The 25,103-nt window shown below is 44.1% G+C and overlaps 1 protein-coding gene across 2 annotated transcripts in view; it reads right to left on the reverse strand.

Moving 5' to 3' along the window:
* Positions 1-24,254, reverse strand: part of MATK (megakaryocyte-associated tyrosine kinase) — a 64,268-nt gene extending 40,014 nt beyond the window's left edge. The window contains exons 1-4 of one of the 2 annotated variants that reach the window (XM_072113113.1): positions 23,960-24,254; positions 8,985-9,072; positions 2,777-2,890; positions 361-476 (exon numbers count right to left, since the gene is read on the reverse strand). In XM_072113113.1, the coding sequence (XP_071969214.1) occupies positions 361-476; positions 2,777-2,890; positions 8,985-8,993 (239 nt within the window). In that variant the 5' untranslated portion in view covers positions 8,994-9,072; positions 23,960-24,254. Of the gene's footprint in view, positions 1-360; positions 477-2,776; positions 2,891-5,925; positions 6,085-8,984; positions 9,073-23,959 lie in introns of those variants that run through there. The other variant, XM_072113107.1, reaches the window with a different exon arrangement.
* Between the last annotated feature and the right edge of the window lie 849 nt (positions 24,255-25,103).

Below are 25,103 nucleotides of genomic sequence, written 5' to 3' on the forward strand. Positions count from 1 at the left end.
AGCTTGGAGAGGATTTGTCTTGGATATGAGTTATATTTTATCCCATTACATTTATAGTTACATTTTGATCCCGTTTGTAAGTTCCAGTCGCATTTGAGCTCCTGTGCTTTGTGATGTAAACATTTAGAAACATCTTTGCATGTACAAATTGGGGGGAATTTATTATTTGTGTCCCGAAAAAATTAAGGAGGATGGTCCAAAATGCGAGTCATTATCACAATGATGAATCTGGTGCGGCACAAGACTAGTGGTGACCAGCTCTGCAATGTTGGAGCCTGAGTCACATTGATGAATTCCCCCACATTGTGTAAAATATGTAATTCACTAAAATAATCAAAATTGAGATCACAAGCAACTTACGGCATCAAACTATGTTTCTGGTCAACTTTTATAGGTGGGCGCTCACGCACTGCATTTCCAGAAATTAAACCGTCCAACCCACTTGCATGGTTATGTGCTCGATACCAGCCTCTGTCCTTGGATGAAAAGAATATTATAGTGTTAAAATATGTGGTAAAGCATAATTTAATAATGTATTACGCATGTTATCACCATTTATATTAAGTACAACAGAAACTAAATTTCTTCTTTTTAATGTGTCTCCATACTGAAATGTATTCCAGTACTAAGGAGAACTCTTATTGCACCCATCCCAGTGGTGAATTTGCCACTGATTCTAAGTGAAGAGAACCCAGAAATCGCAGTAGAAGTATTCAGTGGGCCACTCTTAATTTAATGGTCCCCAGTCACCAATCATTCTGATGTCCTGTATGCTTGTGACAAAAAAAGAAGAAGAAACAAGATATAACCAGAAAAATGGAGGACAAAGCATGAACCTTCCATTTGGAAATTGTCGTTCTGACCTACACTAACCTGCACATAAGTGGAGCTGAGCTGATGCAGGCACATACTTTGGTTAAGCATGAAGTACGGCCATTTCGTTATAAATATAGATTCTTATCTTTGCTAATCACCCACTCGGCGCTTCTCTGTGCGTCACAGCGTTTGGAGATTAGGATAATAGGGCAGGCAGTGCCATCCCCGCCTCTCCCCACCCTCCCTTCCTTGCTCCTGAGAGCCAGTGACGTCACCGAGCCCTCAGAAGCATTAGGGCATGCGCATCGCTGGCTTGCAAAGCGCATCCTCCGGCTCTCATGGCGGCTGCGCGTACTATCGGCGAAGTCTCTGAATTGCACGCGACTTTGGCAATAGTACGCGCAGCCACCCTGCAAGCCGTCCGTGAGACTTCGGCGATCTCCTCACCAAAGTCTCGCGATAGCACAAGACTTCGACGATAGTACGCGCAGCTGGCGGGTGCGCTTTGCAAGCCAGCGATGCGCATTCCCTAATGCTCCTGAGGGCTCGGTGACATCATCGGCTCTCAGGGGTGAGGAAGGGAGGGTGGGGACGGCATTATGCATGCCTGCCCTATTATGCTAATGCTCAAGCGCTGTGACGCACAGAGAAGCGCCATGTGGGTGATTAGCAAAGATAAGAATATATAGTTGTAACAAAATATATGCTTGCATCAGCTCAGCTCCACTTATGTGCAGGTTAGTGTGGGTCAGAACGACCACTTCCATATGGTAGGTTTCCTTTAAATTCCCCCATGGAGGTTTTGTTGCAGACTTTTAACACTGTATTTTGATGTCAAAGGCAGCAGTACATGCAAAAAGAAAAACAGATAAAAACTTTGAACAAAACTCCATATGTGTCTCTAGCTATAAGCAGTATTTGAGCACCCCCCCCCCCGAAACTGTGTGTCTGGAGTTTCAATTCCAGAAAGGACATGTAGAAAAACAGAAAAAAAGTTAGTGAGTGCTCTTTCCAGACACACTATAGCAGTGATGTTGAACTGTTTAGCGACCGAGTGCCTAAACTGCAACCCCAAACCTCCCTCATTTATCGCGAGGTGCCAACCAAAAATTAAAGCAGTAACTTATCGCTCCCTGTTCTTCAACAACGTTCAATCTTACTGGCCTCCTGAGGACACCAACATAGTAAAAAGAAGGAGGAAATATTTGCATCATTGTAGCTTCTTTCCAGTGTCCTTCTGTACACAAAGAATCGTGGGGCCAGCAGGAGGTCCTCCAAAGATAATTCGGCTCTGTCTACACATTCTCCCTCGGGACGGGGAAACTAGTTCGGATATAAGAATTAATAAAGTGATTAAATGCTTTAAAACAGTTTAAAAACATAACGAAGATAACCACCGGCACCAGCTCACCCTGAACTGGTGCACGGCATGTCCTGCTTATAAGCCCTATCCGAAGTGGTAGGTTTCCTTTAAAGAAAATTTGCAAATCTCAATCGCCTAGTGATGTTTACACAATAAAGATTATTTTTACAATTACTTACTCAGTTTTATTGCTGTTTTAGCTCCTATCACTCCCTAGGCTGGTCAGTGTAAAATTGTAGTGTGTGCGGGGACTCTCTAAGCAGACACATTGGGGCTTATTTACTAAGGGTCCCGCGGCCACATTTTCTTCGGGGATCGCGCCGGGGATTGTGTCGCACGCGATCGGATTGTGTCGCAATCGCGCTAGCTTTCACGTGCCATCCGTGCCATCGGACATTCCGATGGATTCGGACTAAGTGCGGGATTTAACTTTCAAATTTGTATTGCAAGCCATGCACTTACATGCATCGGGAAGAAGAAGGTGAACTGGATGGGACTTGAACAAAGGACCTTAGCGCTGCAAGGCTGTAGTGCTAACCACTGTGCCACCTTTGATCCTGGTGGAAGATGTTCTTTAAAACTGTTTAGAATACTCACCTGCCATTTGTTGATTATAGTAACAACATCTCCTTTATGAAAACGTAGCTCTTCTGGTTTAGGCTTGGTATTGTCATATTTAGTGATGCACTGTGTACCAGCTGCCAGATATTTCTGGAATAAAAAAAAAATCAAATCCTAAAACTATGAAAGTACAACAAAAGATACCAAACATTTCCTATATCTGTAACAATAATTGCACAAAGCTGAAGAGGAATTTAATTTGTTTCTTCTGACATGAGTATAAATATACAATGAGGAACAGTCTATAATATATACATATATGCCCATCCTGCCGGAAGCCTTTTGACATCATATGGGACAATAGCCAAACCACTAAGTGATAAACATGCAACTGTAGGAAGTGCTGTTTCTGAATACGTTTTCCTTGTTTTTAAACTTGTGTAGCATTTGTCTAGTTAGAGGCCATAGACTTAAGGCAGAAAATGATACCCCTTATGGATATTGCCTTTGCAGGCCTCCTATACAGGCATAAGAGGTCTTTAAGGTCATTGGCATGCTGCCCCGAGGATTGTGGGACTAAGACTCCATAATCCACATCTATGGATTTGCTCCTACCAAGATCATTTCCTCTTCACTATACTTGACAAGGAAGAATGATTCAGCATTGTCTACATTTGGTTGTTTATTATTTTTGGTAGAGAATTACTGGTTTAGTAATGATCCCATATTAATTATTAACCCCTTAATGACCTGGCCCTTTTTTGTTTTTTTCATTTCCATTTTTCACTCCCCACCTTCAGTAGTCTATAACTTTATATTTTTACACGTAAAGAGCTGTGTGATGGCTTGTTTTCTGTGTGGTAACATGGCATTAAATAGTCTAAGCCATGTACTGGAAAGCGGGAAAAAAATTCCAAATGAAGTAAAAATGGTGGAAAAACACATTTGCGCAGTTTTCTTTGATTTTACAGCTTTCACTGTGCACCCCAAATGACATGTGTAATTTATTCTTTGGGTCAGTGCGATCACAGGGATAACAAATTTGTATAGGTTTTATAATGTTTTCATACATTTAGAAAAATGAAAACCTCCTGTACAATTTTTTTTTTTTTTTTGCCGCTAATAACTTTTTCATACTTTGGTGTATGGAGCTGTGGGTGGTGTAATTTTCTGAGACTTTTGATGATGAAATCAGTGCTGCCATTTTTAGGACCATACAACCTTTTATTGAATTTTTATATTTTTCAAAATTACAAAAAAAATTCGACTTTAGGTGCTATTTTCCGTTACGGGGTTAAACGCAGTGAAAACCCGTTATTATATTTTTATAGATTGGGCATTTACGGAAGCGGCGATACCTAATGTGTTTATGATTTTTACTGTTTATTTATATTTTAATAAGCAGCAAAGACTTACCAGCTATGGAGAGGGCTCAGCCCTTGAGCCCTCTCCATGCACCTGCACCACGGCGCATGTCGGGAAAGGGTTAAAGTACAACTGTAAAGTATAAAAACTTTTGCCTAACTAAACAAAATTAAGCAATTCTCTAATTCACTCTAATAAGATATCTGCAGGTGTTTAGCAACTACCAGAGGTTTTAAAAAAAATGCTGTTTTAGTGATGTTGCAAGCATGTTTCTTACTTCAGATCAGCCAATTAGAAAACATGCATCATTTGATAGTCCTTAATGTTCTGGCAAAATACCTTCAGCGATGTCCCAAGCATGCGACTCACATGCTTCAGGTTGACCAATTACAAACATGCTGTCCTGCTTTGGCTTAAGTGCCCTGAGCAGATGTCACAGCCTGGAAGTGCCCCCTTACTTCAGGAATAGCTGAATCTGATTTAATAAAAAATAATGTTAAATTGCATTGTACTTCATGGCAAAAAGGAGCTCTGCAAAAGAGTGTTTATTATTAAAAAGAGATAGGCACAACATAATGTAAAAGTAAATTGAGGTGTAACTGAGAAAATTGTTGAATATCCGTTGCCCACTAACTTTTGAAGCATGTGTGGGTCGAAATGTTCACTATACCCCTTAATAAATGTAAATGCTGTTTTCTATAGTTTGAGGGGTGCCATTTTTAAAGTGGGGTGATTAATGGTTTGTTTCCAAGAAACAGGCCTGTTAAAACCTCTAAAACGATATCAAATAATACATTCTCTTTGGGTCAGTGGGATCAAGATCAGATATATCAAATTTATATTGTTTTGTTATGTTTTAATTAGTGATTTGTGGACCATCATTGTGATATAAGATATAAGATAAGTGTGTGTGTGTGTGGTGGTGGTGGGGGGGGGGGGTCCGACATTCAGGACACCTACAGAATTAACACAAAGGGCTGTGGAAGGACATCTCTGTTCTCTTGGGACATTGTAGCCCAGCTTCTTTTAACCGGAATAGAATCTAGGGCTTTAGATATCTGGTTGGTCACTGCACTGTGAATGGAACTTTGACTCTATTTCGTCTATTAATTCTGTTGTTAAAAGCTGCTGGAATCAAGTGATTGGTATGGGTTCCCAGCATTAATTGGTTTTAAATTTTATATGCTGGGAAAACCCTTTAGTTCACAGAAAACACTCTTTTCCTTGGTGGAGGAGAAATACATCTCTAAAAAGGAGAAGGACAATATAGAGCTTTTCTGTTGGGCAACCATAATAAATTAGTGACGGATTGGGAACCTAAGTTCTTGTCCATAGATGGATCATACTTAATTGTTCTATTAATCCTATCTTTTTTTCCTATGAAGCAATGCTGATATGATGTCAGCCATATGGTGTTACAGCAACAATGGACAGTGGGATTTTACAAGTAACTGGCCTGCAATTATTAATTATTTTACATTATTTTACAAATCAGTATTCATCCTGAGTTATGTTACTTGTGGCTCTCCTATCTCGAATTGTAACTAACCTGTGTCATCTACTGACATAATCTCGATGGTATATTGCATGAATGCACCCATGCTCCTATTTTTTTTGTAATTTAAAAGACAATTTACATTTAACTATCTGCAATACAAAGCGTTTCCAGAGAAACTATTTACAGTTCTGTACTTTATTGTATGTGTACAATTATATCTTGTTACTGTTAATCCAACTACATGCTTCTACAGTTCTAATATAAATATTTGTCCAGCAAAAAACTTTCTCTTTTTATAGTACAAGAATAAAGCTACACTTACCCCCGACATTTCGACTCTAAAGTGTTGTCTCTAATTCTTCCTTATGAGGAGATATAGTTATACATAGATGGTATAATCATAAATGTGATCTGAGTTTAGTCCATAAATAAAAAAAGAGGAAGGCAGTAGAACAGAGATAGTCACTCTTATTTAAAGAGTGAGACGTCAGTGAAATGTTAAGGAAAGGAAACTAAACAACAGGTCATGTGCATATTACAGTTTAAGTAAAGAGGAAGAATGGACACTGTAGTTTAACCCCTTCGGGACTCAGCCTATTTTGGCCTCCAAGACGCGGCCCCATTTTTCAAATCCGCCATGTGTCACTATAAGTGGTTATAGCTTTGGAACACTATAATATATCCAAGAGATTTTGAGGGTTTTTTGTGACAAATTGGGGCACATGTATCATAGTTTGGTCTCTGTGAGGTGAATTTTAGAAACATTTGGCGGCTAGTTTTTGCACCTTATGTATGATCCTGTCTTTTTACTTGTGATACATGTTCAGTTTTTCCTATCCTGACAGGTGCAAATTTTGGCTTCTTTTGGAGACTCTTTGTTGCAAATGTCTCAAATCCACATGGACACAATCCACGTGAGGGAGTTATATTCAGGAGTGGACACTACTGTTAATTTGGGATTTAACATGTTGCATTTTTAATGCATTTTGAAACCTATTACAACAGCTGAGGAGAGTTAATTTTCCTAATTACATTACTGTTAACATTTGAATGTACAAAATGCATAGTAAACGCAATGTTAACACATACATTAACGTGGCGTTTATATTGCGTTTTGTAAATGCAAATGTTAACATTAATGAAAAAAGGCAAATCACCTCTCCTCAGCTGTTGTAATTAGTTTCAAAATGCATTAAAAACACAATTAAACCGCTACATGTGACCTCACCCTTAGAAGTAACCAATAAAAAAAAATGCAAAAATTTTGACATTAATGTGCAAAATGTTAAACAGTTAAAGCATGTGAAATAATTCCAATTTACATGTTAAAATCGGTCCATGAAAAAAAAAATTCCTTTGCACCTGCCCTGGACCAGGTGCACAATTGCGCCAAAAATGTCGCAAAATGTCGCACAGAACATCTGGAAAACAATGATACGTAAGGCACACTGTACAAAGGTGCAGACTAGGCGTAATTGAAACAGAACAGAGTTAAAAGTTGCAAAAATTGCAAAAGTCGCTAAAATTTGACAATTCGTTTAGTTGAAACTATGATACATGTACCCCATTGTACTTCAAATTAGTTTAAAAATTTGGATGATATCTTCAGTGTGGTTTCACAAGAAAAGGCTTTATTGGCAATGTGTTTCGGCTCGGAAACCTTCGTCAGGCATATAACAAACAGTAAAATACTTTCCTTAAATGCTCTTTAAAGGACCGGAAACATGTCCTCCATGTTTGTGATTTTCACTGTTTATTTCGTTCTAGGGAAAAGGGGTGATTTGAATTTTTAATATTTTATTATTTTTTTTAACTACAGGCACCAATCAAGGGGTTAACATCTGTGTTAGTGAAGAGAGCTCCAGGGTGGTTGGGAGGTATGTGTAATGGGACTGGGCAGATATATAAAGTAGCTCCTGGATGCAGCCTTCAGCAGCTGACTGGATCGGCCGTCCATCTAGTAACGCTAGCTGGACAGGGCTTGGTTGCAGAGAGCCGGGTGTGGTTCAATCAATCACAACACATGGATGTTACAGATTTATCATGTTTTTATTTTTTTAAGCAGGTTGTCCACATGGTCTCCCATCAATGCTGACATCTGATATAAAGAGACGCTAGTGCATGCTAAGCAGGGCCATTGTGAATAGTCCCCAAAGGCTATATAAACAAGTATCCTCCATGGTAACAACATGGCGTGTGTTTAGCCAAAGTCTTTAGTGCTGGAGGAGCAAATTACACTCATGTGACATGGTGAGCAGTTACCTATTTTCAAACCACAGACTACTAAACAAGATGTATTACATTTTTGATCCCATAATGCAATAAAACCATACATTTTTCACAACAAAGGAACTCCTGACAGAAAATACCCCGTCAAGATAAACTACACAACACCCACTACAAAGAGGATATCCTTCCAAAATCATACATGTATAATGAAAATTTCAAAACCAACAAAATTGACTTAAGTTGCTATAATTCAGGAACCCTAAACCTGATCTAATTTCTATTTGTTGCCTAATTAGTCAGTGATGCACAACACAATGCAGGATCTTTTTATGAGGCTATGACTGTGCATTTTTTAGGATCTGCCAGTGATGAATGTAGGACTCACTTAAACACATACTACATGATAGGCAACACCTTCTGAAAAATATTTACCGCTTCCTGTTCTCAACCACTCTGTTAACTCTGCTCCAAATCCCCACTGTAACATTTTTATAAGTACGATGACACAGGAAGATAGAAGAGATTGCTCATTCAGCCAATTATTATTTGAGAAGACTGGCCTGAGACAGTGAGTGGCCCCTCCTAGTGAGCTGCCAAGTGTTTGCGTTCAGGGAGCATCTCTAAAAAACAATAATAAATTAACCTTGCATACCCTTCAGGGGTCTAGAATGTCACAATAGGCCTCTGTGATCCCTGGATCAGACTGTTCACCATCACGGCCATCCATCACCACCCAGGGATCTCTATATACACCTCATGGGTTGCCCCAGGGAGAAACTTATTCCATCGGCCTATCCCTTCATTTTTCTTGCACACACCACCTGCTGGAGATCTGCCAGGCTGTAGGCCCGTTCGTGACCATACCGTGCCCAAGGCTGCTTCAGCCACTCCTGTATTCTGTGCAATGGCATCCTCCAGTCAACGAAGAAGGGCTAGGCCCCGATGGGGGATGTTGCAACAGCAGTTCTGGCTTCTGTGCTGTAAGTGCTACACATGGAGGTAAGGGGGTGTAACTGAGCAACATGTAGTTGCTCAGTAGTCCTGCTGAGTCCTTCTGTAGAATTTTACTCCTGGCCTTTCAGTACAGATCCAAAATAATGAGCAGAATACTGCCGCATAAAACTGGCTGTAGAGAATTTTAAAGTTACTTACATCAGACATTGTAAGTGGCAGAAATTAGAGTGACTCTTCAGTGTAGGTGGAATCCTCGTCTTGTATGTTGGAAAAATTACCCTTTCAGCTATAGATGACAAGAATGAAAAAAAGGAAAAAAAAAACATTGAGCATCATAATATTTTAAATATCTCAGGACAACTTATAAATGTGTGCGAAAAATACAGTATTGCAGTATTGCATCAAAATTTAAGCCAGCACCACATGATCATGCTTGGTCTTAGAAAAACAGATGGTGTGCAACGTCCTTGACTACGCAGGGTTAAATTTAGTGTTGCAAAATATAAATCCCTCTCCATTCAATTGGGTTTTCTCTATGGTCTGATCTACCTAGGGGAACCTCAAGGGTTTGGAAATGGTAATGCAGCTGGTAATTTTCTGCCGGAGAAGGGATGTATTCAAGTGGTTTTCCCATGAAGACAAGTTAGACCCTATCCACGGGATAGGGTCTAAGTTGCTGATCAGTGGGGGTCTCAGTGCTGAGACCCCGCAGATCGCGAAAACTAGGCATCCAACTGACCCCTTGTCGCTCCATGGGAGTAAAGGAGCAGACGGCTATGCATGACCGTTCTGCTCCATTAATCTTTATGGAGCCAACGGAGATCGCCGAGCGCGGTGCTTGGCAATTTCCGTCAGCCTCCATTAGTTTGAGGAGCAGCAATATCTCCCTATCTGTATCTTCTATGTTGAAAGGCATTTGGGCATGTGACTGCAGAGTTACATGTCCAGCCCAGCCAAGTACAGGCTTTTCCTACATGGTACATGCCTGTGGTTGCTAAGGGTCTGAAAGCTGCTTGATTTATGGCTGTTGTGGTGTTCTTATGGCCGGGGCTCTATAAGTGCACTGAGCTAGAGTATTTAAAACTTTTCCTGTTAGGTCAGAACCAATTGGATTTCCAGACATCACCTCTATAGGAGGTATGCCAGGCTACACATTGGCTAATTGGTCAAACACATGCTTTAACTTACAACGGGGGTCTCGTTATTCAGTGCACAGGCAGAAAATATTAACTATAACTGCCCCGACCTCGCCATTATACGGCACATGCACAAACACTTTGTGCGTTCAGCTAGATATCCGTCTGCTGTGGACTCATGTTAACCTTTCTCTTCTGCACTTTCTCCCTGCTCTTTCTCTTCAGTACTGCGCATGCCCCAGGACTTTGCCTTGGAAAGCAACCATCTACTTAAGTACTCGCCGTAAAAATTTTGCCTGGCCCTAAGGTATTGGCCAATTGATATACCTTGTTTAAGAGGGGTTGGGTGCCAACTTCTCCAGTTTAGGAGGCTATTTGTAACCATTTCCTTGTCTATCTTTCCACCACCCTGCAGACAAATTAGCATAAATAGGCACACAAATCGTGCCCACAGTGGTACCTATCTAAAGACAAACAGTACCTGTGAACAGAAAATAATTATTAGTGATGAGGAATTGAAGTAGTGTCAGAACAAAATTGTTTTGTTTTTTGTATTGTGTGCCTTTTTGTGTCCAGAAAATACCTATGTTTGATTTTTCTGTAAAGTACCTCTTAGCGCATAATCTTAGTGTAATTTTTATTGTAACTAGAAATATGGTATAAAATTGATAGATAAATACAACGCGTTTCCGATTCATACTGGATCCTTTGTTAGGTCATGTTGACAAAAATGACATGGTTTATCTATGTGAATCTTCATAGAGGCCAAACCCATCATAGAACTGCTGGCCGGGCAACCCCTGCTGGATGGTAAGGCCTGCTGCACCCCAACGGAAAATAATTCCAGAGAGTCAGGGTTTGCAGTAAATAGTTTCCTTCTTTACGGAAGGAATTCAGGTACAAAGCAATACAAAAAAATAAAGGGCCGACTTCTCCAATCTCCTCCCTGGCAGAAGAAGGTCCCGCTTTCACAGAAGGCTTTTATCCTGATCACATGCTAGGAGCCCAGGGTCTATGTATCCCCATCTTAGTTTCTTCTTGTGTTGGTTCAGGTAGACTGGCAGTCCTGTCCTACAGACTCTGTTCCCTAACTGTAAGACACTAAAGATTGGGAATATTCTCCATATATACTTTCTGCCAGGCGAGGAATGGTTACAATAAGCTTCCAGACACCCTGTCATTCTAAACATCAAGGTGTCTAGATGTTTATCTTTGAAAAATTACTGACTTCTCTGATAGATAGAGATACACAGTCAGAAAATTGCATTAACCCCTTCTACTAGTCTAGTAGTGTAGATTTGTACCGTGTTAGCCATGGAGAGCAGAAGAAGAGTGAAGAAAGCAGGCTGTCACGGGTGCTCCCGCGATCCCTGTCACGGATCGCGGGCGCATCCGTGCTCCTTCATGGGCCCCCGCTGCTGCCCGGTGTCTCTTACCTCTCCCGGCTCCTGCACTTCCTCGGACTGCCGTGGTTGCGCGTCCCCGCCTCCTAGGGCGCGCGCGCGGCTCCGGACGAAAATTTAAAGGGCCAGCGCACCGCTAATTGGTGCACTGGCTGAACACCTCACCTTTAAGAATCCTGCCTCTTCCTGTGTTCCTTGCCGGATCTTTGTGCCTCATAGCCTTATAGAAAGCTTCCAAGCGAGTATTCCTGCGTTCCCGTGTATTCCTGCGTTCCTGTGTATTCCTGTGTATTCCTGTGTGTTCCCGCTCCTGAGTCCTGTGTTACCTGAGTTCCTCCGTGTTGCTGTGTTCCGTGTGCCTGTGTTCCCGTTCCCACCTGCCTGGACCTCCTGTTGCTGACCCCGGATTTGGACCTGACGTTGCATCTCTGCCGCCTGCCCTGACCCTGTGCCTGGACCTGTCTACGAGATTGTCATCCGCTAAGGTACCTCGACCTTGGCTGCCACCGTGGGCTAGTCACACCTGGGGACGACCTAGTGGTATCCTGCCGCAGCAAGTCCAACCCGCTTTGCGGCGGGCTCTGGTGAATACCAGGTGCCGTTAGGCTCCGGTTCCGGGTGTTCGCTAGTTACATCTCCCGCGGTGGTCCAGAGGATCCACTGATCCTAACAGTAAGATCCGGCCATGGATCCCGCCGAGGCTCCTTCTCCCAGTCAGCCTGATCTCGCCACCATCGTGATCCACCAGTCCCGGCAGATTGCAGCACAGCGGAATCAGCTAGAGCAAGTCACCGCCATGCTACAACAACTACTTGCTACCCAACATCAGCAACAGTCTCCTGAAACGGCCGCTGCGACCCCTGCTCCCCGGCTTATCTTCCTGCTGCTGAACCCAGGCTACACCTCTCTTTGCCCGGCAAGTATGATGGAGATCCCAAGATGTGCAGGGGCTTCATAACCCAGTGCTCCTTGCACATAGAACTCATGCCGTCGCAATTTGCCACAGAGTGGTCCAAGGTGGCATTTGTCCTCAGCCTTCTTTCCGGGAAAGCCCTGGCCTGGGCTACTCCGCTTTGGGACAGAGATGACCCGGTTGTGTCTAGCCTCACTGCGTTTCTGTCAGAGTTCCGGTCAGTCTTCGAGGAACCAGCACGAGCCTCCTCTGCGGAGTCTGCATTGTTGAACTTGCATCAGGGCAACTCATCGGTGGGAGAGTACGCAGTTCAATTCCGCACCCTGGCTTCTGAACTTGCTTGGAACGATGCAGCCCTCATCGCTACATTTAAGAAAGGGCTCTCTGCGCAGGTCAAGGACGCACTGGCAGCTTGGGATCTTCCATCTACTCTGAGTGACCTCATCACCTTGGCCACTCGAATTGATGTTCGGTTTAAGGAGCGAGCTGAGGAACTACGCTCCGAGTATCCCCAAGGCCGTGTTAGACGCATTCCTCGCCTGGCGCCAGTCTTCCAAAGGCCGCTCCAGATCCCGCCTGAATCTTTTGTTGAGGAACCCATGCAGGTTGACCGAACCCGGCTCACTCTACAAGAGCATTCCACACGACGTCAGGAGAACTTGTGCATGTATTGTGCCAGCCCACAGCACTTCGTCGGGACTTGCCCTGTACGTCCCCAACGCCTGGGAAACGCCAGCACCTAGGCTTCTCAGGAGAAGCGTCCCTAGGTGTGAATAAAGCTTCTCCACGCTTGATTCTCCCTGTACTCCTCAGCATTGGCACCGCTACTCCGGTCCATGTTTCCGCTTTCCTGGATTCGGGCTCCACAGCGAACTTTGTAGATGCTGCACTGGTCGCCCTGCATCACTTCCCGGTGGTTCGTCTTGAGAAGCCCTTGTCCATTGCCTCAGTCAGTGGCCAGATTCTCTCCGTGCCTATCTGGTTTCGCACTGAACCCCTGCTCCTTCAAGTTGGTGCATTGCATAAAGAGAGACTCTCCTTTTTTGTGCTGCCACAGTGCACTTCCACTCTCCTGCTGGGTCTCCCCTGGTTGCAGCATCATGCCCCTGTTCTGGACTGGTCTTCTGGGGAGATTCTCCGTTGGGGTCCGGATTGCCCCTCACGCTGCATGACGGTTCCACATCCGCTTCCTGTCAGAACTGCTACCTTGTCTCCCAAGCCTCTGGAGGGACTTCCAGCTCCGTACCGGGACTTTGCAGACGTGTTTTCTAAAAAACAAGCCGAGATCCTTCCTCCACATCGTCCCTATGATTGCCCCATTGACCTGCTGCCTGGATCTTCTCCACCACGGGGTCGGGTGTATCCGCTTTCGGTTCCTGAGACTGCCGCTATGTCGGAATATGTTAAGGAAAATCTGCAAAGAGGTTTCATCCGCAAATCCTCCTCGCCAGCTGGATGGCGAGGAGGATTTGCACTGGTCGCCCTGCATCACTTCCCGGTGGTTCGTCTTGAGAAGCCCTTGTCCATTGCCTCAGTCAGTGGCCAGATTCTCTCCGTGCCTATCTGGTTTCGCACTGAACCCCTGCTCCTTCAAGTTGGTGCATTGCATAAAGAGAGACTCTCCTTTTTTGTGCTGCCACAGTGCACTTCCACTCTCCTGCTGGGTCTCCCCTGGTTGCAGCATCATGCCCCTGTTCTGGACTGGTCTTCTGGGGAGATTCTCCGTTGGGGTCCGGATTGCCCCTCACGCTGCATGACGGTTCCACATCCGCTTCCTGTCAGGAGTGCTACCTTGTCTCCCAAGCCTCTGGAGGGACTTCCAGCTCCGTACCGGGACTTTGCAGACGTGTTTTCTAAAAAACAAGCCAAGATCCTTCCTCCACATCGTCCCTATGATTGCCCCATTGACCTGCTGCCTGGATCTTCTCCACCACGGGGTCGGGTGTATCCGCTTTCGGTTCCTGAGACTGCCGCTATGTCGGAATATGTTAAGGAAAATCTGCAAAGAGGTTTCATCCGCAAATCCTCCTCGCCAGCTGGCGCTGGTTTCTTTTTGTGTCACAAAAAAGGATGGCTCTCTCCGCCCCTGTATAGACTATCGCGGTCTTAACAAGGTCACCGTTAAGAACCGCTATCCTCTGCCGCTTATCACGGAGCTATTTGATCATCTGCGGGGTGCAAGAATTTTTTCCAAATTGGATCTTCGTGGGGCCTACAACCTCATCCGCATCAGGAAGGGTGACGAGTGGAAGACCGCCTTTAACACCCGTGATGGGCATTTTGAATATCTAGTTATGCCCTTCGGACTTTGTAATGCGCCAGCCGTTTTCCAGGAGTTTGTAAATGATATTTTCCGGGACTTATTGTACAGTTGTGTCGTGGTGTACCTGGACGAAATCCTTGTGTATTCTGCCAATCTGGAGTCCCACCAGTCTCATGTACGGGAGGTTCTCAGCCTCCTCAGTACAAACCACCTCTATGCCAAGCTGGAGAAGTGCCACTTTCATCAGAGGAGCCTTCCATTCCTCGGCTACATAATTTCTGATAGGGGTTTGCAGATGGATCCTGCCAAGTTATCTGCGGTTCTTCAGTGGCCACGCCCAGTGGGACTGCGAGCTATACAAAGATTTCTGGGCTTTGCTAATTATTATAGGCAATTTATCCCACACTTCTCATCTGTGGTCGCGCCGATGGTGGCGCTTACGAAAAAGGGTGCTAATCCCCGTGTCTGGCCACCAGCAGCAGAAGAAGCCTTCACGAAATTAAAAACTGCTTTTTCCTCCGCTTCAGTCCTTACCCGACCGGATACTGAAAAGCCGTTCCTGGTGGAGGTTGATGCCTCCTCCGTGGGTGCTGGGGCAGTCCTTACCCAGAAGGGTCCCAGGGGACGAACACTCACTTGTGGTTTCTTCTCCAAAACCTTCTCCTCCGCGGAGAGAAATTATTCCATTGGAGATCGGGAGCTTCTAGCCATCAAGCTGGCTTTGGAAGAGTGGTGTCATCTGCTGGAGGGAGCCCGCTTTCCAGTCAGCATTTTCACGGACCACAAAAACCTTCAGTACCTTCAGACGGCTCAGTGTTTGAATCCACGTCAAGCCCGGTGGTCCCTCGTCTTTTCTCGCTTTGACTTCCGAATCCATTTTCGCCCTGCAGAGAAAAACATCAAGGCTGACGCCTTGTCCCGTGCTTCTGATGTTATGGGGGAGGACTCTGCTCCGAGGCATATTGTTCCTCCAGAGAGACTTGTGCTTGCCGCGCCGGTGGACCTCCGGCAGCTGCCTCCCGGCAAGACTTATGTGCGACCTGGTCTCCGAAAGAGGATTCTGACCTGGGGACATTCTTCTCGTGTGGCTGGGCACCCTGGGGTGCAGCGCTCTGTGGCCTTAATTTCCCGATTCTACTGGTGGCCTGATTTGGTCAAGGACGTTCGGGATTTTGTGGGTTCCTGTGCCTCTTGTGCCCGCAACAAGCCTTCACGACTTAAACCTGCTGGTCTTCTGTTGCCGTTACCCGTGCCTACCAGCCCATGGTCTCATGTGGCTATGGACTTTGTTACGGATCTACCGCCATCTTCTGGCAACACCGTTATCTGGGTGGTGACTGACCGCTTTTCGAAGATGTCTCACTTTGTCCCTCTACCAGGTTTGCCTTCTGCTCCACGTCTCGCCAGCCTCTTCTTCCAGCATATTTTCCGGCTTCATGGTCTCCGTCAGCACATCGTCTCGGATCGAGGAGTTCAGTTTGTGTCCAAATTCTGGAGATCTTTATGCAACCAGTTGCAGGTGAACTTGGACTTCTCTTCTGCCTATCACCCACAGACTAAGGGCCAAGTGGAGAGGGTGAATCAGACTTTAGGTTGCAATCTCCGCCACTTCGTCTCTGCCCGTCAGGATGACTGGGCATCTCTTCTACCATGGGCGGAGTTCTCTTACAATTCCCTGGACTCCACTTCTGCCGGTTCTGCTCCCTTTTTTATTAACTACGGACTGCATCCTCGGCCTCCTCTTCCATTACCTACGTCTGCAGATGTTCCTGCTGTGGAGGACCTGGTACGTGATCTGAAAGCCATCTGGGAGCAAGTCCACACCTCATTGCTCCGAGCTGCAGTCAAGCAGACAAAAGACGCCGACCATTCCCTGTTTTAGCTCCTGGTGACAAGGTTTGGCTGTCCGCCAAGTATGTTCGGCTGAAGATCCCGAGCTATAAATTGGGACCTCGGTTCTTGGGTCCATTTGAAATTCTCGGCCGCATCAACCCGGTGGCTTACAAGTTGCGTCTGCCTCCTAGCATGCGTATTCCTAATTCTTTCCACGTTTCTCTCCTTAAGCCAGTCATCTTCAACCGCTTCAAATTACTCCTCCTCCGGTACCACAAGCTGATTCCACCGATGTCTTCGAGGTGAAAGAGATCCTGGATACTAAGACTGTGAGAGGTAGGCGATTGTTTCTGGTAGACTGGAAAGGATTTGGTCCTGAGGAGAGATCCTGGGAGCCAGAGGATAACATCCTGGACAAGAGCCTGCTCCAACGTTTTCTCAGGCCCAAGAAGAGAGGGAGGCCGAAGGGGGGGGTACTGTCACGGGTGCTCCCGCGATCCCTGTCACGGATCGCGGGCGCATCCGTGCTCCTTCATGTGCCCCCGCTGCTGCCCGGTGTCTCTTACCTCTCCCGGCTCCTGCACTTCCTCGGACTGCCGTGCGCGCGCGTCCCCGCCTCCTAGGGCGCGCGCGGCTCCGGCCGAAAATTTAAAGGGCCAGCGCACCGCTAATTGGTGCACTGGCTGAACACCTTACCTTTAAGAATCCTGCCTCTTCCTGTGTTCCTTGCCGGATCTTTGTGCCTCATAGCCTTAGAGAAAGCTTCCAAGCGAGTATTCCTGCGTTCCCGTGTATTCCTGCGTTCCCGTGTATTCCTATGTGTTCCCGCTCCTGAGTCCTGTGTTACCTTAGTTCCTCCGTGTTGCTGTGTTCCGTGTGCCTGTGTTCCCGTTCCCACCTGCCTGGACCTCCTGTTGCTGACCCCGGACTTGGACCTGACGTTGCATCTCTGCCGCCTGCCCTGACCCTGTGCCTGGACCTGTCTACGACCCTGTGCCTGGACCTGTCATCCGCTAAGGTACCTCGACCTCGGCTGCCACCATGGGCTAGTCACACCTGGGAACGACCTAGTGGTATCCTGCCGCAGCAAGTCCAACCCGCTTTGCGGCGGGCTCTGGTGAATACCAGGTGCCGCTAGGCTCCGGTTCCGGGTGTTGGCTAGTTACATCTCCCACGGTGGTCCAGAGGATCCACTGATCCTCACACAGGCGATACCTTTTTGAGGCTAACTGAGTATATTTGATGGTGAGCTTTCGAGAATACTAGTTCTCTACCTTGTCAGACATGATGTTATGCATGAAACAAAAAATTCACAGCATTTTATACACACTGAACAGTGATCATCAAAGGATATAAAAAAAACCTCTAAAACAACAGATGCGAAAAAACCTGAGACGAGACACATGAGCCCTGGCTCTTATCTGCTTGTGGCCTCCAGGTCGGAGGTAGGAGGTCATGAAGCTGGCATGAATGTTAAGACCCTTTTGTAAGGTGTTGAATCTCCTCATTAATTTATACTCCCATTTTTTCCTGTCCCTCTGTGTCTTAAAATGTCCCATTAAAATAGTAATCTGCAAATCTTCCATAGTGTGGTCCTCTCTGGAGAAATGTGCAGCCACTGGGAGTTCTTTCCTTTCATTTTTAATATCAGATCTGTGTGAGTTCATTCGTTGATGGAGTCTCTGACCTGTTTCTCCAACATAAACATTGCTGACACATAATAAGGTAGACCACATTAGAGGACCTGCAGGAAAAGGTCCCCTTGATCTGATGTCCCTGCTGTGATTGAGGTACAGGTACCTGGTCACCTGTGCGAATATGCTGGAACGTTTTACACCTGCTTTGCAGGTTTGGTGGTTGCCGGAAGGACAGGAGAGGAGGGACTGGAAATATTTCTTTTAGTCTTGTAACTTTATGCAGAATCGGTTGGAGTTCCTTGGCAATGTGACGTAGGATCTCCTGTTGTGGGCTGTAAGTGACTACTAGGGGTACTCTGGCCTCCTGTTGGGTCTCCTTATATGTGAGTAAATCATCTCTGTTGATGGTTGCTGCTTTACCAATTTGGTTATCAGTCACTTTTGGTCTGTAGCCCAACTGGAGAAATTCAGACCTGAGCTCCAGGAGGTGCTTTTCCAGTTCTTTCTTGTCTGAACAGATACGGTTCTAGTGTATGGACTGGCTTTTTTTGAAGGCATTGCAGTGGGGGATAAGAGAGTGAAAATTGCACTGTTTGCAAATGACGTCATACTTTTTCTTTCCAACCCACAACAACATCTGCAGCCAGTGCTGCGACACATCTCTCATTTCGGCGAGTTTGCAGTCTACCACGTAATTGTGGACGAAAGCGAATTGCTTGACCTCCTCAACAAAAGAGATAGCCTTAGGAGAGAATGTCCTGATCTGCCATTTAACCCCTTAATGACCGCCCTATCGGGAATCTACGTCGGTCATTAAGGGTACTTCTACTGACGCGACGCCTTTCTACAGCGCCGCGTCAGAAGAAGATTTCGGGACATCGAGTCAGTATAGTGCCGGTGTCGGGCTGTGATACCCGATCCCGGGTGTTTAACCCCTTACACGCCGCGGTCAAGCATGACCGCGGCATGCAAGTGTGTCCCCCGTGGATCGGACCCCCCCGGTGTGCTTACCGGGGGATCCGATCCCTCCTGCCGCTGCCCCGGGTCCCGACGAGTGACCAGAGGCTGTTGGCTCCTCTTCTAGCCGGGTTCTGCCTTCCTGGCAGGACCCGGATGTAAGTAACTGAGCATGCGCGGCATGCTCAGTTACTTACACTATACACTGCAATACAAGTGTATTGCAGTGTAGAGGCTTGAATAAGTGATCGGATGATCGCTTGTTCAAGCCAAAAGGTGGAAAATATGTGAAAGTAAAAAAAAAAAGATTAAATCATTTTATAATAATAATTAAATCAATAAATAAAATAAAGTCCCATAATCTCCCCAGTTACACATGTAATGCAAATACAGTATATAAAACACAAAAACACACGAAAAATGTACATATTTGATATCACCGCGTCCGCATTAATCTGTACAATAAATCTAAATCAATATTGAACCCGCTCGGTGAACGATGAAAAAAAATATGTAAAACTTCCCGTAATATACAATTTTTCATCAAAAACCATCACAAAAAATGTTCTAAAAAGTGATCAAAAAAAGCTACATTCCCTTATATGATACAACTGAAAAGAACAACTCTTTTTGCAAAAAATAAGCCCTCACCCAGGTCTGACAACAGAAAAATACAGAAGTTATGGCCCTAAAAAGTTGTCAATAGTAAAAACAATGCGATATTCTCCAATATTGGTTTTGCTCAGGAAAATTGAGCAAAGATAAGAAAAACTATATAAATAAGGTATCATCGCAATCGTAGTGAACTAGAGAATAAAGATAAAATATTATTTTTACATTACGGTGAGCCGGGGAAAAAAAATGCTAAAAATCCAAAATAAAAATTGAGAATTTTGTTTGTGTCCCCCTTGAAATAGTTAATAAAATCTCATGAATAAGCTATAGACCCCCTAAATGAATTATCTATACATTGTATCTCATCCCGTAAAAAATAAGCCTCATATGTTTGCATTACCAAAAAAAATAAAAATGTATAGGTAGTACAATGTGACAATACAAATCTGCTGTGAATGGCGCCTCCATTCATTCTATACTTGGCCGTGCCCCCATACAGAAGTTTACCACCACATATGGGGTATCAGTACACTCGGGAGGAATTGGGCATCAAACCTTGCAGTGCGTTTCACCATTTAATTTATTCTGAAACTGTCAGTTTGGCCTAAATGAATGTATTTTCCAAAAAAAATTCCATAGTTTCGAAATCGCAGGTCCATATTGTTTTAACCCATGTGAAACACTTAAAGGGTTAATGGACTTAATAGAAGTTGTTTTACATACGTTGAGGGGTGAAGTTTCTATAGTGGGGTAATTTATGGGGTTTTACTATTATTTAGGCCTTACAAAGTCACTTGGAAGCTGAGTTTTCCCTCAAAATGTGAGTTTTGGCAATTTTCATGAAAATGAGAAAAATCGCACCTAAAGTTCTGCGCCTCATAACATCCTAGAAAAGTGAGAGGATGCATAAAATATCATCCCAACATAAAGCAGACATTCTGTAAATGTTAATTATCAAGCTTTTTGGGTAGTTTTACTTCCTGTCTGGAAAGCAGAACATTTCAAACTTGGAAATGAAGAATTTTACAAACTTTTGCCAAATTTTCACTTTTTTTCAGAACGAATCGCAAAACGTATCACTTAAATTTTATAACTAACATGAAGTACAATTTATCACGAGAAAACATTCTCAATATCACTGGGATATGTTAAAGTCTCTGGTCATTGAGCTGAAAACTAGTGTCGGTGATAAGGGGTAAAAGTGGTAACCACCTCCCTCACCTACTTGGGAATACACATAGGTCCCACACCAGACTCCATATACACACTAAACTATCCACCCCTAATAAACAAGATGCTAGAAGAATTAACTTGCTGGCATCAGCTTCCCCTCACAATGTTGGGAAGATGTCATTTAATAAAAATGGTCTCTTTTCCCAAACTATTATATCCCCTGCAGACCATATCAGTACTCTTGAAGCATAAAGATGTGGAAAGATTAACAAAACCATTCCAACACTTTATCTGGCAAGGCAAGAAACCCCGTATAACAGCAAAGAAACTGATGCTTTATAAGGAGGAGGGGGGGTGAACTTACCCAAAATTAGAGCATACAACTTAGCTAGCCTGCTGAGACATGTCATAGATTGGCTGTCTCAGCCACAGATCTAGAAAAGGCACTGGCGGTGCCACATGATTTGCTTTCCCTTATGCACACTGGCCTCCAGTGGCGAAGCAGTCTAGCATCCTCCGGGACACGTTGGTGACGTGGAAGGAAGTAAGGAAACTATACAACCTCTCTTTCCTGATATCCAAATATATGCCACTATGGTCACACAGAGATTTTAAACCAGGGACAGAAAGCAGATTGTTCAGTCCATGGAAAGAGAAGGGGGTTAGGACAATACGAGACCTGTTGCATGAGACAGAGCCACGATGGCTCACAGAACAGGAACTTCAAGCCAAATATTCTCTTACGGAGTGTGTAGCCTTTACCTATCATCAGATCCATAATTTCATAAAATCTAGAGTAACAGACATCAGGACATAGAATAAAAGAGTGAATCTTTATTGATGAAATGTTTTAAAAACATGATGTGGAACAATTAATTACACAAAACAAGATGCAAGACACACACAGCGGTGAAACACAGAAAAATGCAGTCATACACCAGGACAGCCTACGGAACATAAGGGGAAGCCTTACAAATAAATATTGATACAATTGAAGGAACTGAGATGAAATGAATGAGGCCCTAGGGATACCATGATAAAACAGTTTGATAGGTGAATAACATGCCTATGTGGCGAATGAAACACAAATCTCGGTGATCCAGGGTTATGTAGATGCCAGTCCTTAACAGGTGATGGAGTAGGGTGTTCCACTGTCCGTGACGACTGCACGCCCCGACACGCGTTTCGGCTCCAACTGAGCCTTCGTCTGGGGGCGGCGTCGTTCGGGTAGAGGATGCTATGTTAAATGATGGGCCGGCCAATAAGATTACCACAAGGAGCACACGTGATCACGTCCTAAATCGCGATGACGCGGTGTTGAGATCTCGCGAGTACACGATCACGTGACCGCGAGAGCCCGCACCGCAGCGAGACTAAGAATACCTCCCATGGCAACAGGGAAAGAAGGTATACTGGGGGTTTATTGTGATAGTTGTGATAGTCTTTCCTCCCTTCCCTCTTCTGGGGGATACCTTTGGCTCAATAGATTTCTTTGAGGATTAGACCCCCTATGCGTAAATTCTCTAAGGGGTGCCACTTGGCATTTAGGTGGGGACTTGGTTCCACTATATTTATGGTACCCATCTTTCTCACCCCTAATCTCCCCATATGTACTGCTCCTTATCGTTTGTTTAAAGTAACAGACATCAGCAGAGAAGCCTTAGAGACTACCTTTACCTCAATGCTAGGCACAGAGCAAACCACTCTAAGTATTTCAACACTTTACAGTGACTTAAAGCAACAGATGCTGGGTCCCTAGATTCGGAGAACAAGAAGTGTCAGAGGCACTATTGCAAGGTTGGAAACAAGTTAGGAAGTGTGTAATCAGTGAACAGTGTAGGGAGACGTATTTTAGAATTCTCCACCAGGCATACTACGTCTTTAACCTGCCAAAGACAACTGCCAGACCTGACAGGATAACGGAATGCCCCAAATGTTCGACACCAAGCACGGATCTCTGGCATGGCATATGGGCATGTGACAACATACAGACCTATTGGGAGACAGTCAGGGATCACATAAGCACCCACTGGACAGTTACTTTGCCCCTAGACCCCTTGTGCTGATTTTCCATGATACTGGAAACAAGGTGTTAGGGATTTTTTATGCAGGGCCCCAACAGCCCTCTTGACTTTTATAAGGTGAGTGCTAATTAACCCATGATTGAACATAAAGACCAAGACACACGTCAATCTCTTAGTCAAGATCTTCTCCCATTTAATAATCAAAATGCATAATATATAACAGACAGAAGAGTCATCAAAGGGGTGTGAATAGTATACTCCAAAACTATTGGTCATCAGCACATTCTGGGAAAAACAATTAATTAATTGTGCTCAGTTCTCAGATACCTTGTATACAGATATTGTTTATACTAATGCTGAGAAGAATAAGATAAGTGGGCTCCAGAATCATAATATAATCAAGGACAGACTGGCTTCTCATTAAATGTCAAAGGGTATTAGTTGACAGGCAAGCAAACAGGTTACATAAAATGAAGTTTGAATGATGATATTAACTTGACAATGGTCAGGGAACATGGCCACTGTATCTAAGATGGCAGACAGTAGTCAAGATGGCGTCCGAAACCAGTGCGACCTCCTTAACAAAGGAAATCATGGGGGGGGGCCTGAGTTCAGACATACACGCCTTTCTTTTGGTGGCCAAGTGTAGTATAATGAAACAATGGATAAATCCCTACACCCCTACCATATCAGAGGTGACTAAGCAGATGAGATACTTAATAAGGCAAGATAGGTTAACACATAAAGAAAAACAAACAAAAGGCTTTTTCAAAAAGTGGAGTAAATTTATTTTGACACACATGTCTGGAACAGAAATTGTGGAACTGGTGACCCTCTTCCACTTTACTCAGTGGTATAACCAGGAAGAACTCAAAGGGACATTGGGAAATCTCAGGATACATGTTACCACCTCCACCCCAACTCAGGGTCTTGTCTGATATATATAGCAACACATGTTTATGTCACCTGATTGTTATATATTTTAAATTTTCTGTTGGAAAATCAAATAAAATGTTGTTTGAAAAAAAAGAAGGGGTTAAGAAGCTGTATTTACCCTGCCTTTTACCCATTTGCCGCTAAGCACTGCAAAAAAAGCATTTTAAAACACCCAGTGAAGAGTAAAATGTCAGAGTAATGCACACATTAGAGGGGGTCATTCAACTGTCTTGAGAACAACCCCTCATTATAATTGCTAATGGCGGGAGGTGTCATTACCTACCTTTGGTAGTTTAACGGCTATAAAAGTTGACCTGGCTGCGCTGTGCGTCTTCTTTCAACACCTTACACCTTACCAAGAGTGTGGTATTTTCATACCATATCCTGGACAATGAAGATTTTAAACATCAGGAAGTAGCAAGCTTTTTTTGTGGTGAAAACGGTGTACTTTGTTCTGTCTGCTCTTATAAAAGTTAACTCTTTGTAGGGGGGGTCTAACAGCAGGTTTTTTCCATTTGAATTTTAGAGATCCTTTTAATTTTAAAGATGACAGTGTCTATTTAGCATACAACTTTCTTTTGATGTATTATCCAACCTGTATAAAAATATTTTTACGCTTTTTTGAACATTTATATCAAAATTATATATTAAAATTAAAGGCTCTATCCTTTGAATAAACTGACCACAGTATACTGCCTAATCCCCAGATACAGTCCAAAAGATTTTTTGGTCGGCCTCAATGTCTCAGGTAGTAGGAGATCTGTGTCATATACACCATTCAGCCCTGTTGTTCTATGCACCTGAGGCCAGCAGGTGCAATGTGCAATGTTAAAGTTGCATAAAGCTGAAGCAGAGTAAACAACTGCTGTGGTGAAATGGGAAACATTATCTGATTTTTTTTTCTTTTAAATTTAGACTGTAAAAAAGAAATGACTGGGGAGAATCGCAATAACGTGAAAAGAGGAACCACAAGGGGGGTGGCAACAGAAAGGGGAGACGTTATAATAGGAAGCAGATCACTGAAGGAATTATGAGTAGAGGGGACGAAATAATAAGGGAGTGTTATAAAAGGAGGTGGGGATCATAAGTGTGGTTGGGGTTACAGAAAGTGGGGACATTATATATGGTGCTAAAAACAGTATTACAAGTGGGGAGTTTGATAAAGTCTTGGGGTTCCACAGGGGACAAACTATGTACCCGTTTCCAGTTTGGAGGTATGAATCTATATATTGTATTTTTATATGGTGCCATTCTGAGTAGTATAATCCACTCACCACTGTTCCTTTGGAGCCTTTGTAGCTAGTAAGTGGGCAAGTTGGATACTTGGGCACTGGTCTGTTTAAACAAAAATATTCTAAATAGTGACAAATAAATATTGCTGTATATTGTCAACTTGTCAACAATTATTTGTATTTATACAGGGCAGA

The sequence above is a fragment of the Engystomops pustulosus genome, chromosome 1 (genome assembly GCF_040894005.1).
Source record: "Engystomops pustulosus chromosome 1, aEngPut4.maternal, whole genome shotgun sequence".
Lineage (NCBI taxonomy): Eukaryota > Metazoa > Chordata > Amphibia > Anura > Leptodactylidae > Engystomops > Engystomops pustulosus.